Here is a 17660-nt window from a genome sequence, read left to right as displayed (position 1 = left end):
ACTCTAATCTGAAACACTAAATTGAAACCTAACTGTGATTTGAAACCCTAATTTGAAAACCTAACCCTAACTTGAAACTCTAAATTTAGAGCTCAGTGTCCGGGACCATTTATTTTGAATGATAATGATGATCTGTTCTTTGAATATTGTCATCATTGCTTATCGTGTAGTATGCATGATTGTACATGGTAGTACATGGTGTTATTTCATGAAAGCACTCTCTGACCGAGAATTCATACATTTTCATTTCCAAAGGAATGTCCTGAGGTCGGAACGTCCTTTTTCTGCTTGTTCTCCCAGAATGGAAAAACGCTGACACTTTTTTGCATCTGTTTTCCCTCCACTTGCCATCATGACTCCGTCGAGCTGTTAAGTGTTTCTAGGCATCAGTTCAAGAAGCGCAACCGGACCAATGGTGCATATACATATATTTATGATATGTTTGGGGGTTTTTTCATTCGTTCCCATAAATCTTCACTGGCTGGCTCCCCTGCTGCTTATTTCCCAGTGTGGAGTCTGACTAAACCCTTCACGGCTGATCACCAGCTGCTCTTCTTCACTCCTGACCTTCATCGTGAGGATGTCCTTGAAATATGTACAGACACTGCAGATGTCTTGTTGGGGTTCTTTTTTAAAAAAAAATTTGCATAAAGTCTATGCTGGATTTATTGATTCTCATGTAGAAACCAGTTGCTATACACATTATATAGGCACAATTGAGACGCACGCAACTATTAAACAATTCATCAATCTAATTTGAACCCTTAAACCAGACTTGAAACCTCATTTAGAAACCATGAAACTCTAACCCTGGCTTAAAACCTTAATTTGGAGCTCTGACTTGAAACACTAACCCTGGCTTCTAACCTAAATACGAAACCCTAACCCTGTCTTGAAACCTAATTTGAAATGGTGACCCAGTCTTAAAACAAAATAAAACCCCAATTTGAAATCTACACTCTGCCAAACCCTAGTTTGAAACCACAGCTCTAAAATCCTACTTGGAAACCTTATACTGGCTTGAAACCAAGGTTTTAAGTGCAATCATTGAAACCCTTTGTGAAACCATAACTCTATGTACCTAAAACATGGTTAACGTCTACTTGTTGGCAGTTATAACAGATTGTGAAATAACCTTGGGTAATGAGCCACATGCTGCTTCACCATATAGTACATTTCCTTTCACAAAGTCCACAACGGCATGTTTTAATGGATTTGGCATGAAAGAGAACACTTAAGCGAATTAAAGCAGGATTTTTGAGAGTATGCTCAAATTTCCCCACAAAGAAAGAAGATGGAGGAAGTCACAGCAGGCGAGGAGAGGACAGAAGAAAACAAGCCAACAGTGTGACGGCATGAAAATCGTGCCAGGGTGCCCTGAGGGCAGTGGGCAAGCAGCGACGTGGCAGAGCGTGCGGCCATCTCTAAAGTTTGAGCTCTTGCCGCGGGAGAAGAGAGGATGCACGTGAACAGATTGTTGGAGGAGTAGATCAACGTGACTTCACGTGTCAGACGCACAAGTCGAAGATGAATGAATATATAGAAGCTTATCTGCTTCCAATGCTGTATATCAAAAAGTTTTACATTTGTGTTTCAAGGCCAGGATTAAGATTCTCGGTCTCGCACATGTTGAATCCCAGCGCTAACAATGAGCAAAATGTCGGCTCTTTAATAGCAGGGAGGCATCCGGACGTGTTTGCGCTCAGTGTGGTTTCAATCCTTGTGAGGCACCGTGGGAAAATTGTCACCGTGTGTTGGTACACGTTCAGGAATCTTCAACTCTTTTTTTAACGACTTGTTATTTTCAAGTGCTTCATTAAAGGATGGTCTAAATAACGTTGTTTTTTAAGCACGCCAACAGCGTCATAAAAACTTTACAGGCATGGAGCATGTTATAAAATGTTAGAACATGTTATAAAAAAACATAAAACGCTCAAGCTTGACTTTGGTTACAAGATACCGTCTTATTGCTTTATACCTGAAGAAAGATTTAAGCAGGGTGAGTAGTTCAAGCCTAATTTCAGGTTTCAAACAAGGCTGGGATTTAGGCTTTTAAACGTATGGTTTTCAAGACTCAAATTAAGATTGGTTTAGAGGTTCAAGACAGGGTCAAAATTGACCTGAGTTTTTTGTTTTAAATCAGGGTTTCTAAACAAGGTAACAGTTTAGGCATTAAGTCAAAAATAAAGGTTTTGAAATAGTTTCGGGTTTCAAGCCAATTTTAGGGTTTCAAACTACACTTTCTACCCTTGGTTAATGTTTTAAATCAGAGTTTAAAGCCTGGGTTAGGGTTTCCAGACTGTTGGGATTTTCCTGAGGGTTTAACTCTAGGTTAGAGTTTTAACTAGGATTTGAAGCCAAAGTTACGGTTTCAAATTGCTGTTTCCACCGTGTACTCCTATTTCAACTTGAGATTTGAAGCTAAGTTTCGAGCTTGGGTTAGGGTTTTAAATTAGTGTTTCTATCCTGTGTAAAGATTTTAAATTGGAGGTGAGCCTGAATTGGGTTTTGACCAAGGTTTGAAGCCAGAGTTATGGTTCCAAATTAGCCAAAGTTCATGTTTCAAAATTGGGGTTTCAATCCAGAGTTAGTTTCAATTTAGGTTTTCCAGCCTGGTTTAGGCTTTCAAATCATCCTGGGTTGAATGTCAAGCCTGGGTGAGTGTTTCAAACGATCATCAGGGTTGTGTTTCAAGCTGGGGTTTCAAATGAGGGTTTTAAGTCACCGTGGTCAAAACTTTAACAGCCAAGTAGTGTGCTAACATTCTTGACTGTCATGTACAAGTGTCAAACAATGTAAATAATGTAAAAACATAATGAAATAAAAAGCCAATCATTCACCGAACAGCTTCTGGAAGCCATTGTAAGCTATCAGATGTTTGTGCTGCTGAACCTCTGCATGTTTTTTTCCTTCTTGCTTCTGTCAGAAAATGAAGCCCTCAGATCATCGGCGCGAAGAGGATTATAGTCATCGAGGTATCTGCGCATCACGTTTTGGAGAACGCTTGTAAAATCCTCCGTCATTCTTCCCCGTCGCCAAGGACGTCACGCCGTAACTCAGAGATTTCATTGATGTCGAGGGTAAAATAAAAAGACAACACCCCTGCGTGAAACATCCAATAACTTGCATATATCTGCCAAAGTCATGTGATCGTACACTTAAACCAAGGTCATTGGATGCAGGTCCAATGCTAGGGCCCATTTTCTTCTTTTTCCAGAGTTGACAATACAGTTCACAAAACACGAAATGGAAAAGTCATATGTTGGAAATTCTTTTAATGTCTAAATTGGACATTGACATTCTCCTAGACAAGGTTGTCAGTATCCCAACATGGTTCTTCCTACCGCTGTGTGGCATCATCGCAGTCATCAGTCAAAGGGATTGTGTGTAGGATTTGATTCCATAGTCATGTGGGTTGATGCCAACTTCCATCCCTGAATGAACTCTATGATTATCTCCATGCAAATGAGGCGAGTCGGTCATATCGTTAAGTGTGTCACCAACGTAGGCGAGCGACCCGTCTGGACGTCAGTGCTAGTACATAGCCAGAAAAAAGGGCGCTTTGTTTCAACGTCACATTGGGTCCTACATGCTTCCGCCCGCCTCATTGCTGACTGATTCTAACATTCCTCAACATCATGACACATGACTCATCAAATCCTTTGTCCCGCTATAGGTTCTGCTCAGCTTCCTACGTCCCTCTTGATCAGCCTTCCGGTACAACCGGGTGGGGTGCTGAGTTAATGACTTGATGGCGTGAGAGGTGAGAAGACATGCTTGTCTGTGGCCGACGGTGACAAAAGGAGGTCTCACGTGCCAGACTTTTGTGTATTTGTGTTACGCACGTGCCAAAATGATCCTTGGTGATCCAAAGGACACACGGTTAATTAGCGCCACAAGTTAGTGATAAATAATAAACGACTGCAGCTCCAGAAGCAAATGTTAACGATGCAGTTGGTTATGCGCTAAGATGTAAATGGATAGACAATTCTTAATTTTGTGTGGTTATATACCACAGCCAATGACAACTTTCGCCATTAGCATATACCCCCACAACACTGACATTGTAACATAAAACAAAATGTAACATCAAAAATATCAATGCAACATGCTAAGGTCAATGAAACACACTGTGTAAATACACTGTCAGATCACAACACTGGCACTGTCATTTTAAAAGCATCCAAGTACCTGAATGCCAAGATCAATAAACAGACATTGCAACCTCCTGCTGTAACATTAGAAAAATTATGTAACTGACTGTACCATCATCACCACCAATTGTTTTATATTTTTAAATACCATTAAAAATATGTAACAAAGTACTATCTGTAGGGTAATAATAATAAACCCCCCGCCCCCAAGCTTTCATGTGCCCCCTTAAAGGGATACTTGACTCATTGAGCCATTTTCAGCAGTAAAAAGTTAATAATTGGTCTATAATTAATATGATAATTTCACAATTTTTCATGTACAATTATTACCTTTAAAAACAAATTTTTCCACTTGCTGTCGACTGAAGATGACACCTGTGCTGAGGAAGTCGGTAACGACCAACCATGGCTCAATTTACCGACAAAATCCAGAAAACAGGTTGCTGAAAAGGGCTCAATGAGTCAAGTATCCCTTTACGATTGAGTTGATGGTCTGAATATAACTAACACTTTAACATCACAAAACTGTCACAAAAACATCAAACAATGTACAAGTAACATACTAGTATTAACTTGACGCTGTAAACACACAACACCAACCTAGTAGCATTACAACAATAATGTAACTCACTGTAAAATTACTACACCACTCACTGACACTGTTGCAACAATATAACAATAATTTAACATCAACATTTTGTAATATGGCGACACTTGTACCATTGACTGTTACTTCAAATTGTCATTGGAATTACACTGTAAAATAATGACAATGAAACTTACTAAGACCAACATTATTGACGGTCCATCATCACATCACTGTAGCAATTAAGCCATTTACTGTATTGTACATACCCCAATGTGCATTGACTAAATAACCAGCACAAAATATTTTTTTGTCTGCAACTGGAGATTGTGCAGGTGAACCAAATGACTTAATAATGAGCTAACAATGTTACTATTATTGTCACGTAAACCCATTTTGTTCCCTTGTGAGTTCATCGTGTTTCCGTTTCGCAGATTGTTGCTATCCCTTTACTTTACTGTGAATAATGCAAGCGTCTGGTCACGTTTCCACATTTTCCTCCGTCAGGGTGAGTCACGTGACCTACATCGTGTTCTAAAGCTTTATGTGTGTGTAATGTGTATGGATGGCTTATGGAGTCCATCCATCCCATAAATCCAGATCTCTAATCCTCTCATTGCGCATTCAAGATCATCTGCAACATGACATATGAAAATGTTTGGTGAGGTTTATAGGGTTGCCGAGTGTATTTTGGGGGGTGTTTTATGTGTATCCAAACAATATTTAACTTATTTATTTAACTAATTGTATTAATGACGTGAGATAGAAATGAGTATTCATGTCATCTCTCAACACCACGCCTTTTTGTACTTCTGTGTTTTTGATTTATGTAGGAGATTGAGCAACAGGGTGCAAATCAGGACAGCTCCTATTTTGTTTAAGGCCTTTTTTATTCCTTTTTTGTTTATGTGCAAAGGGGAAACAAATGGCTCAAATCACTCATCTGCATCTGTTCACCGACGCCCTCCGTCTGTCTTGGCAAAAGAAGCGAGTGGGAAAAAATGTGTTTCCACATTGTAAACATGTGCAGACTGGTCATTTGTTAACTATTAAGAAGGTTGCAGGTTCAGTAGTGCAACAAATACGAGGATGAAAATCACCATGAAAGCTCTTTGATATCCAGGATCTGTATCCCCTTTGATGGCGGCAGTAATGAACATGTCAAAGTCGCAAGACACTATAACATCACAAAGTTGATGGAGTGACAATAAAACATCAATTTTACATCACATCATTGATGTAACTGGCACTGTAACATCCAACATCAGTGCAAGTGTAACTGTAGCATTACAAATTCATTAGAACTGCACTGTGAACACTCCAGGTCCATACTGTGCTCCCCTTTAAATGAGCACAGATTGGGCCTTGGGTTTTTTCCCCTCCCTCACCGTCTAAGAAACTCGGGACACTAACTAATGTACTGCCAGGCTTCCCATTATGTCTCCCTCTGGTGGTCATAATGTTTTATGTTTCTTGTGACTGTAAAGACAAATTCCTTGTGCGTTTTTACGTTCTTGGCCAATAAATGTTGATTCTGATTCTGTAACATCACAGTATTAAAGTAATTGCCACTGTGACGTCACAACATCAATGTGGCTGGCATTGTAACATCTTCTTTTTTTCTTTCTTTTTTACAATAATATGTTCTATGCAGCTCCACTAGTCTGAATACAATATTTTGTGTAATATTGCCTTTGTCTGCAGCAAATCAATTATCAATATCAGAAGGCAACCATTTTGCCACTTGCTGTCGAGTGAAAATGACATCGCAGCTGCTCAGGTAACTACAGCTTATCTTCAGAAAACAATGAGCTGTGATTGGTCATTGCCTGTGCCCTGAGCAACTGTGATGTCATCTTAAGTGGACAGCAAGTGGCAAAATGGCCGCCCCCTGAGAAGGATAAAAACGGCTGGATTTTTCTGCATAACTCATATTCCGCAAATGTAATATTAATCAGAATGTCATGTTTAGACTAGTGAGGTATCATATAACATATTATTATCAAGAAATGTTTAAGGTTGACTTCCCCTTTAATTTATTTGCTCCCAAAAACATTTAAATATAATATATTTGAAATATTACCAGAGTGCCAAAGACGTATTTATACGTTTTTTTATGTGTGTGTTTTTTTTATTTGCTAGAGCATACTGAAGGCTTTGATGCATTCTCTGAACTGAAGAGAACGGTTGAAGCAAAGGCAGTTATTACAAAAACGGCCAGCAGGTGGCAGCAGAGTATAAGAGATCAACCAGGGCCATGATGCAACATGCTGTTTTCACCACAGTTTTCAACAGAATTGTGAATAATGATGAAACTTAGCTACATTTTAATGCTAATTGCTGCAAAACGGAAACCGATAGATATATACGTGTGTGGTTTTTCATGATGAAAGAAGAGACTCTAACCTTTCTTTTTGGTAGGTTCCATGTTTTTATAGCAATAGAACACAATATTCTGAGGGCCTTGCAAAATCTGTCAAAATCCAGTAAAACAGCGAAGGGGGTTGCTTCAGTGAAAATGGCTGGGAGTGAATGGGTTAACCTCGCTTCATCAATTTATCTGCCATTATTGACATCACAACATCAATGTAACTGAATTTGTAACATAAAAACATGGATGTATCTGATGTATCTGACCGTGCTAATACTAAGTTGAGGACACTTTGTCATGCATACACACAGATTGTGTTTGCACTTTTAAATGGAATCTCTCTCACAATAGTGCATGTTTACACTTTACTTCTCCTTCCACTTTACCTCCCAGACATGTTAGCACATCCTTTACGTGGTTTGACTTGTCATGTTTATCATCTGCTTTGACCCGCTAATACATTCAAGCGTTCTTTCCACTGCTTTCCTTTTCTTTTGCTTTGAGTTCCCAGGTGCACGGTAGCTGTCACGAATGAAATATGATCGTTTTATTATGGTGATAGATCATTAAAATAAATACAGGGACGTTTTCATGGTAATTAGTGTCCTATAAATGCTCAAACAGTTCAGATTGTTTACTCTCACTGGCTCTGTATTAAAGCGAAAAATGCTTAGTAACAAACATCGTGACACTTGAAGTGGTAATTACAACATTGCCCCGGGCTTTTACAACCGCCCACTTCTCAATGAACACCTGAGCCACTTTCACACACTTAGCTTTTTGCATACCTCTTTTCATTGCCTCGCATTGCGGCAAACACATATGTCAATTCCAACGGGAGTTTGTCCATAAACATTGATTATGATGAAAATAAATAAAGGGATATTTAACTGTTTTTGTGTATGTATGACAGCTGAAAGAACACGAGGCAAGGAAAACGTTCCAATCCACAATATAAAAAGATCATACCCTACCAAACATTTACGCTGAACATTTCACAACATTTCTGAAGTCATGGGTCCAAATCAAGGCTCTAGCCTTCCTGTGTGGACTTGGCGCATTCTCCCCGTGCCTCTATGGGGTTTTTCCAGGTACTCCAGTTTCCTCTCACATTGTCAAAACAGGAATGTAAGTTAATTGAAGATACTAAATTTCTTTTTTCTGAGTCTCTAAAAGTCTCCAAAGCACCACCACAAACCGGAAAGTGGATAAATATATAGTCTGAAATAGCCCTAAAGTCACTACACTGATGGTCGTGATCCTATATACAGTAGCTTTGTAGGTGTGATTATGAAAAATGTATTTCCTGCTCTTTTCCGCCATTACTTTCATGATGTGATGTATCATAGATCTTCTTAATTAGAGCCACTAGTTCATATTCTGTAGTTCATTCTACATTCCCAAGTCGACATGACAATTGATGAGACCTTGAAATTCCTTGCTAAATTTTTCAGTGAGTACTTTTTACTCTATCACATTCGCAACACAAACAAATCCTTCAAACTAAACAGTTTAAAATGTGGAACGCACGCCACTGGAGGCTTGACTCCAGCCTGATCCAGTAAAAGTCTGCAGGACAGAGTGCAGCTTCACCACACTGGGACCAGTGGTGTAAACAAGCAGTCCAAAAAGCTTATGTAAGCGTACAGAGACGTGGTCGGGCTGCTTTCTATGTCCACGATCCGATTCGCAGGGGCCGCTAATTCTTTCTTCAAAGGAACTTTTTGTGTGTGAAATTTCACTAGCGCTGCAGGCTCCCAAAAGGCTTTGATCAGATAATTACGGACTTTTAGTAACAAGCTTTTGCCTCAGCCACTTCAGTACGCCTTTTGACACTCAAGATCACGAGATAAAGACATGTGTTATCATCAGTTCGAGGCTTTTCTCGGAATCTTCGTTTTTTTTGGAAAGCAAGGGACATTTTTTGCCCTCATGAAATTGCAACTTTTTTTGTTCCTTTGTTATGCCTGCATCTTAAAACTATAATGTCAGAGAAGTATTAGTCGATGTGTTTATTAGAGCCAGAGTTGAGTTACAGGCAGTACATGACCGGTACATATCTTAGACATTATGACAATTTTAGTAGAACCTCAACAGTTGTATTTGTAGTGGCCCCTTAAAATGTGTGTGGTTTTTTTTGTTTTTTTTTGCATAAATTCAACCCCCAAAGACAGATTTACTTAATAATGTGAAATTTGGTAGGTTTGGCTATTATGAGTAAAACCAAGAAATCAAAATAGTAATAATAATAATAAATTTAAAAAAAACATGAAATTTGCATGTCTATCATGAGTCGACCTACACAAAAGTCTGGAAAAAAAAGACACAAGAAATCCGCCATTTTTCTTTGAAGCAGCCCTTTAGGGGACATTTTTGCCTTTTTCAGCGGCCATACAAATGTGTCCAACCCAATTTCTCATAGCAACATCGAGTTTGATAGTCATGTCTACCATGAGCAGACCCTCAAAAAACTCTTAACAAAACTATGCTTGAAAAGTCACTTGAAGTATGCCATTATTGTTTAAAGTAGCCATTTTAAGAACAATATTTTTATAACAAGTTTCACAGAGCAATGAGAAATTTGGGAGGCATGTTTAACATGAGTAGACCCACAAAGAGAAAGAAGAAACTGGAAGTCGTACAGTTTGGTTCAAGGAGACCATTTTTGGCTCACATTGGCCTTTCCCTTTAGAGGAAGGCCCTTTTCTGCTCTCAGTGCACTAAATAAGGCAAGGCAAGTTTTATTTGTATAGCACATTTCATACACAAGGCTCAATGTGCTTTACATAAGGAAAGACAACACCTATAAGCATCAACAGACGCTGTAGTTAACAACATTCAAAAGCAAATAAGAGAAAACAACAGTAGGTTTCAAAATTTACTAAAAGAACATAAATTGACGATGTTTAAACATTACACAGCAAACGTTAAAAACATTTAGTGTAAGGAAGTTTAAAAAAAAAAAAAAAAAGGGGGGGAAAACATGATTTAAACATGTTTAAAAGACCTTAATCAAAGGCATGTATAAAAAAAAAAAAAGAAAAAAAAGAAAGAAACGTTTTTAACCTGGATTTAAAAGCATTTACTGTTGGCAGCTTATTCCATTTGTGTGCAGCAGAGCATCTAAATGCAGCTTCACCATGTTTACTTCAAACTCTGGGTTCCACTAGTTGGCCCCAAGTCTGTAGATCTCAGAGCCCTACTGGGTTTGTATTCAATCAGCATTTCTTGAATATATTCAGGACCCAAACCATTCTGTGATTTATAGACCAGGAGCGTTTTGTTTTGGTCAGAAGTTGAACTCGCAAGTAAGGTCCATAAAGACGTGCTTGGATGAGTTTGGTGTGGAAGAACGATCACATCTGGCACCTTTAGGATAAACGTTTGCTCTCAATGTATTGATAATGTTTTATTTGTTTTTTGTTGTTATTAAAAAGGTTGGAGATAGACCGTCCCTCTTCTGCAGTGTCCTCCATGGTTCACATGATCACACGACAGCTGGCATCGCACACACACACATGCACACATGGGATCACATACGAGTGTGCGCACACACACCCAAAGGTAATGTGATGGTGACTGCGCAGGCGGACACTTCATGGTCGTTGGATTGAGTGATCACATGCTGTGTCAACACACACACACACACACACACACGTCTGATCGGGTAGGCCAGTGAAGGCTGTGGTCCGAGGGTCCCTGGTGGGAGGGGTCAGACCTTCTTCTCAGGGCTATCTCTTACAGGTCTGTGATGCTCTTGTTAGAATGGCTGCACTTGTTAATATGAACGCTATCATTATGACCAGGCAATCTCATACACAAAAGGAGAATGTTACACAATTTTGGTAAAGATAATTGTTCAAATGAATTAGTGTAATCACACGGTATACCTCACACATTTTTACAAGTGCCTGGTGAAAATCTATGTATTATATGTCTCCTCACAGTACTGTAGAAGCCCGTGTAAAATCGGTAACAATTTAACCCCTGACACAATTTTCAAAATTAAAAAGAAAGTCAGCCATTTTAATTTGAAGCAGCCATTTTGGGTGAATTCAAGGGCTCATTCCTTGATGAACTCAGAAAGAATTTAATGAGCCCTGATCATAAGCAGGTATCATATAGGGCAGATTAACGACACTAATGCCATGTTTTTTGTTTTTTTGCTTTTTTGTTTGTTTGTTTTTTTTGCTTTTATGTATAGTTTGACAGCAAACTTACTTGGACTTTTTTTTTTAAGTCACTTGTTCACCAATGCCAAACTGCTGCTTGTTTTAAGTATTTGAATATTTGAGTTGCTCCTCCTCTGGAGTTGAGATCACTGCTGTCATACAATCACAAATTTGTGCTCACAAGTCAAAGCAAAAAATCAACCATCAAAAAAAAAAAAAAGTAAGTCGGTTCATTTGTATCCCAAGGCACCACTGAATATCTAATATATGTTATTAATAATTGGTTTATACTCTCTATATGTATCTAGCTAATAAATAGATTGTGTACCCAATGAAGTGTTATGTGAGTGTTTTCTTCGTCATATCCACATTTCATGTTTTCACATGAAATGGGCTCAGTGTCCTCCTGTCTCTCCTGCGTGGTGATTGGCCGTCTGGTGGTGCATGTTAATGAGCAGAGGGGGGCAGCGGGAGGCTTTTAAAAGCAGCAGCCAAGCAGGCGGTTGGTTGAGAGCGTGTGTTTGCGTGGACCTCCTCCATCACAGACCTTCAGTACGATCCACACGCCACCAGTGGAGTTTCAACTTTGACATTTTTTTTTACACTTATTTTCCCCCTTTATTCTTTTGCTTGCAGAGTTTGGATTTTGGATTTTTAAGAAGATTGAAGACATGCTACGGTGCTCAGTAGTGCTACTTTTGCTGGTGGTGACCTTATATGTCCTGAGTGCAGAAGGTAAACATATAAATATGTTTGTGCTTTATGTTGCTGTTTTGATATTTGAGTTTTGAGTGTCTAAATACAAAGCAAAAGCTTACTAGTTAACTTATTCTGTGTACAAGTCCTTTAACACATACTTGAACTGATTTAATTAAAAGCATGGCACAGGGCTGCATAGGGAGGGGCACTCCAAGGGCAGGAAATTAAATTAAATGTGTTTAATTGACGTGGGAGAGAGGAGACAAAGCTCGTGGCATGCAGGACGCACATTGCTTTTAAAGGGCGAAAACACTTAGAATGACCATATTTATATGTGGCAAAATTTGTTGTTTTTAATCATTGGTTCAGTGGCGAGGCATTAGCCTACCAAACTCCATTTATATTGAATAAAGATCAGTGCAGTAAGCCCCTGAACATTATAACTATCTAGTCATTTTAAGCAGCCTAGTGATAGTTTAAAAGATTTCCTTTTCTACAGAACAGTGTGGTTAAAGAGTAGTCCACTGGGTGGTGCAATATTTTAGGAATTGAGTTTAATACAGAGTATTTGGATTCGCTGGCCCCAAAAAATTATGCTCATGGAAAAGTTGCATAAATAAATTGTTGTTAATTAAGGGTTAGGGTTAGGTTAGGTTCAGTGGGCAGAAGCCCACCCAAATTTTATTGAGATTGTTTAAACAAACTTTTTCATTTATTTGTATTTGTTGTGGTGTCCATCCATCCATCCATCCATCCATCCATTCATTTTCTGAACCGCTTCAAACAAGTTTTAATTATTAATTAAGTGGTGACACGCCATATAGCACCATTTTACATTACATTTATCAAATTATTATTTTAAACAATTATTTTGGGGGGAGTGAGTTCTTTTTTTTGAAGTTTTCTGTTAGTTAGTTAGTTAGTTAGTTATTTAGTTAGTTATTTTTAATATTTGGATATCGCTGCTAAACCTTTGCTGTTTTTTTCCCACCTCCATCTGTGAATTAATTACGACTGAGCCCTACGAATTCTGTGACTGAAACTCATTCTGCTCCCATCAGTTTTCTAGCAAAGGAAATTTCATTTGAAAACAACAAGACAAATTTGTAGGAGTACATTTTTTTATGTCCAAAATCACCTGTAACTGCTAAATGAAAACTAAACTAACAACATTTTGATTGGCTTTTGTTGTCACGTGGTGTTTGTGTTGAGACAGCTTTAATTTTGCGCCGGCTGATGGATGTTACCGACCTTGGCACTCACCCCTTGCCCCACCATCGCAAACCAAAATAAATTAATTTTATTAGGCACTCACAACACAGCAAGTGAATAGGGGGCAACGGCCCCTTGAAATTGATCAATTTTGAAGACTGGACAAATGATTATGTACAATTAAACACAAATGTGATGTAGATACAGTATACTAATAAACAAATCAAAACATTATTGTTTTCTTCTACTTGTATAATTGTTTTGAATTTTTTTTTACTTGAGTCAGATTTATGTTTACTGTAACTGAAATCGTCTCACTTCCTGACTTACTACCAAAAAGACACTTTATACCGCCATGATGAGATAAATGGATTTATGTTTAGGCTATAAATTAAAATAACATGACACAGATGACAGAAAAGGTTGATTTGAGTGAGCTTATATTGGTGTTCTTTCTCTTATGTTGGTGTTCTTTCTCTAGCGTACAAGTGCCGGTGCACCAGGAAAGGACCAAAGATCCGCTACAAGGATGTGCAGAAGATGGAGCTCAAACCCAAACATCCCTTCTGCCAAGAAAAGATGATATTGTAAGAATTTGTTTTTAAATCTTCATTTCTATTGTACTAACTCTGCTAGGGATGTGCAGTGAAGGGAAACCACAACTGGAGGATGTTACGTCAGCTTCACAGAGGCCAGTTGCGTAAGATGTGCTCTTGGCTTTCACCTGCAGGCCAATTGTGGCATCACACTCAAGAAAAACTCACTGAAAGAGCCAGATGAGGTTAAACTTTATGAGGTTTTTAAAATAAAGAAAAATCGTACACTTGCTTAGATACTGACAAACAGTCACACAAAATTAATTTAGCTGTGTTTGGGAAACCCAAATACCTGAAGCTGACCATAATATATACTTTTTTGTTTTCCACCATTTTGTGACTATTACGTGAAGAAAATTGCTGTAAAGCAGCAAGGTCGTTATAACAATTAGAACAATTTAGCACTGCTTTGCTTGTAAAATGTCTCAAGTTTAATGTTTACTTTTTATTCACACTGAATTTGTAATGGATCGTTGTCATCGTGTAATGACACTCTAAATGAGGAAAATTAGTTATTACTAAAATGAAGCAATACACTTGTTACAAAGAACACTTCAAATGTACATTTTCCCATTTTATGACAATTTACATTTTAAAAAACGGCTTGTACTAAAATAAGCACCAAAATAGTTCATTTCCTTCAGTAAACAATGTAACAATAGTCACAGAAAGAATTAAACAGTCTGTGCGTCATGAGTTCATGCATTCATTCATTTGCCATTGTGTGAGTGGTGTAAGGTAAAACTAATCAAACATGTTTTTTTTTAATGGTTTCTCTGTACAGTGGCATTCCACCTATTGAAAGGGTCCGGAAAATAAGGGTCCGGAAAATCGATGCAAAAGGCCCTTTAATGTAATCCTATGACCTGAAGACTTAGGCTTTATTTTTAAATACCAGTATTTAAAAATAAAGCCTATTTGTTTCCAAGTCAACTCATTTAACATTCATGGCAGATGGGTGGAGAGGCCCAGGGCATGCTGGGTTTTTCCCACATTTGTCTCTCCATTTAACCTGAATGTGCCACATGCCAGGCAGGAGGTTACAAGCCAGCCCGACTCGTTTGTAAGGTTCACATGTGAAATTGTTAGCCGTATTGTTATATAATGCAATAAGGGAGTTTAATGTCAACCAAAGAGTTGCCATTTCTCGCCTTGCGCACAAAAGAAAGAATGTTCCTCAAGCTTCTGTGTGTGAGAGTGTGTTCTGTGCAACTAAATGAAACACAATGGCACTTTCACTTGGCAGCCAATCGTCAGCATGTTGTTTTGCTTGTCTATGTAAAAAAAAATATTTCACTACACATTTCTATGAAAGGCGAACATATTTGCATCTTTCTTCCATATTGCTCAACCTATTCAAACCATTCCAACTTCCTTCAGGACGTCTTGGGTAATATTTTTCCTCTTTCATCACATTCCCTTTTTTTTTTTAATTTCACATCTACAATGATTTTTTTTTATTGTGATACAATTTTTCCTCCTTAAAAGGTTCAGGACATGCTGGGTACTATTTTTAGCATAACCCAAATTTCCTCAATCCAGCATCAAATTGTTCAGCTCATTCAGGACCCGTAGGGAAGTATATATCTACATAATTCCCAAAAGTCTCACATGTTTTAGTAGTCTACATTTTCTGTTTCAACATAAACACATGAAGCGGACGTTTTATATAATGTATTTACATTATCCTACCACTTTCTCGACCAATTGAAAACATTCCAACTTACTGAATCATGTTTTTTGTTGTTGTTATTTCTCCTTTCAGTGTGACAATGGAGAATTTTGCTCGGTTCAAGGGTCAGGAGTACTGTTTGCACCCTAAACTGCAGAGCACCAAGAACCTGGTCAAGTGGTTCCACATCTGGAAGGACAAGCACAGGTGATGTCTTTTTTTGTCTTTTTTCTTTCTTTCATCAATATTTATTTTTGCAATTATGAGCCACCGAAATAAAAATGTACTTTTTCAACAAAAAGTTAAATTTAAAACTACAACTAAAATGCATGTTTAATTGATTACACTTTGTGTGAAAGTGGATACATTTTCTCAAAAGTACTTTTTGTAGACGGTTTGCAGAACCAATATGCTGAAAATAATAATAATAAAGGTCAAATGCATTTCCAGATTTATTTTTAGTCATCTGAAATACAACTTTTATATCAAAACTTTATTAAAAACTGAATTTTACAATTTAAACATTTCATGAAAATTCATAGTTAATATTACTGACTATAGTTTATACATTTACAATGGGACAATGGAAAATGTTGGCACATTTTCCCAAATAAAAGTACCTTTTTTCTAACAGTGCCAAGGCCAACGACACTTTTTTTTAAAACACACACAAATGAATGCAAAACGTCAACTGAAAATGCAGCTTTTTTTAAAACGGTATTTCAATCCGATCTCTTTCCTTTCCCCTGCAGGGTTTATGAAGCCTAAACCTTGACGTCTTGTCATCACAAGAAGAAGAAAACATTTTAAAAGTCTAAATAAAAGAAAACAACAGCCACCAGGACTGTTTATGATGTCGCAAATATCTGCAGTACATCCTTCTCCTCGTCTGTGGAAGCCATCAAAAGACAAACATAGCCCCTTCAGACCCGCATAATTTTCTGCTGGGCAAAATTTCTTTCTTTTTGATAATTTTGAATATTTTCCTACTTAAGAACGACATGGAAAAAATATATATATTTTTTTTTTTTAGAGTGGGGGGTATTTTTTTTTGTTTTTAGTTGTTATAGTGGACACCAGGATAATATGGCTGTAATGTGTTGTAAACTTACCAAGCTTATATGCAACATTTTTAACATGAACATAATGCAAATCAACTTGTGATTGTGATTGGTTAGTTAAGATCCAATCATGAACCAGAAGTGTTGACATCATTCAAATTATGCGTTTTATTGGTTTAGACTCGCGAACATGTCATGTCCACTGCAACCATCTATGGGTCTGAAGGGGTTAATCATATAATTACATTACTTTTAATAATGTTTTTTTTCCCAGATTTTTTTGCCACACAAATATACTTGCAAATATATACAACATGCATTACTCTTGTTTTTTGTATGTAAAGTGCATTTTTTGGTAAACATTGTTGTAACTGTACTGTAAAATAAAAATGTTATATTGTTGTGTGTAAAAGGGTAGCATTACAGTTGTTTTGATATTTAGGGGGGAGTGGGTGGTTTGACCAACACACCGTTAAACATTCCATTGTGTGTATACAAAATAATCAACACAGCAATAAAATGTCCATAAATAGCTGAGTGTCTGATTTATTTTTTACATTTAAATGTATATGCGAACATGTTTACAGCACCAACTGCTTTTGAAAACGAAAAACAAAAAAACGCTGTGCACTAAATAGTTATGAACCAGTGCCTCCACCAGATGACAGCATTCAGATTGAGACAACGAAAATGTTATCATGTACATCTGATAATAAGGCATTGGACTCGATGCACACAGCTGTTTTGCATTTGAGGTGGGGCAGCATGTTATCTTCCGATGGCACATCTAACGCATAGCAAAAACAATAACCCCATCAAACTGTTCAAAGTATAATCGCTGTCACATGGATGCGCACATGAGGCTACCGTGAGGCACGCCACATGCCAAATTATCCAGCAAGGGGATAGGCAATGATTGTTGCAATATCTCAACATTTCTGACAAATTAGAGAGATGCACTGGTCCAAAAGACACAGCTTGAGCTTCAGGAAACAGGTTAGCAATGATTGGTTTTTACCTAAACCCTGAGAAACTGTGATGTCATTTTCAGTCTATAGAAAGTGGCAAAATGGCCACCCGCAGATATGGATAAAAAGTGTTTAGACTAGTGGGGCGGCATAGAACATAATATTGTAA

At 37.8% G+C, this 17660-nt stretch overlaps 1 protein-coding gene across 1 annotated transcript; it reads left to right on the top strand.

The window, feature by feature from the left end:
* Positions 1 to 11783: 11783 nt before the first annotated feature.
* cxcl14 (chemokine (C-X-C motif) ligand 14) lies at positions 11784 to 17055 on the top strand. The gene is made up of 4 exons (XM_077578005.1): positions 11784 to 12018; positions 13676 to 13781; positions 15556 to 15669; positions 16215 to 17055. Exons 1-4 carry the CDS (start codon positions 11955 to 11957, stop codon positions 16228 to 16230), a joined length of 300 nt encoding a protein of 99 aa, XP_077434131.1. The 5' UTR covers positions 11784 to 11954; the 3' UTR covers positions 16231 to 17055.
* The last annotated feature ends 605 nt before the right edge of the window (positions 17056 to 17660 follow it).

The sequence above is a fragment of the Vanacampus margaritifer genome, chromosome 10 (assembly GCF_051991255.1).
Source record: "Vanacampus margaritifer isolate UIUO_Vmar chromosome 10, RoL_Vmar_1.0, whole genome shotgun sequence".
Lineage (NCBI taxonomy): Eukaryota > Metazoa > Chordata > Actinopteri > Syngnathiformes > Syngnathidae > Vanacampus > Vanacampus margaritifer.
This window is presented reverse-complemented; position numbering and strand designations above follow the sequence as displayed.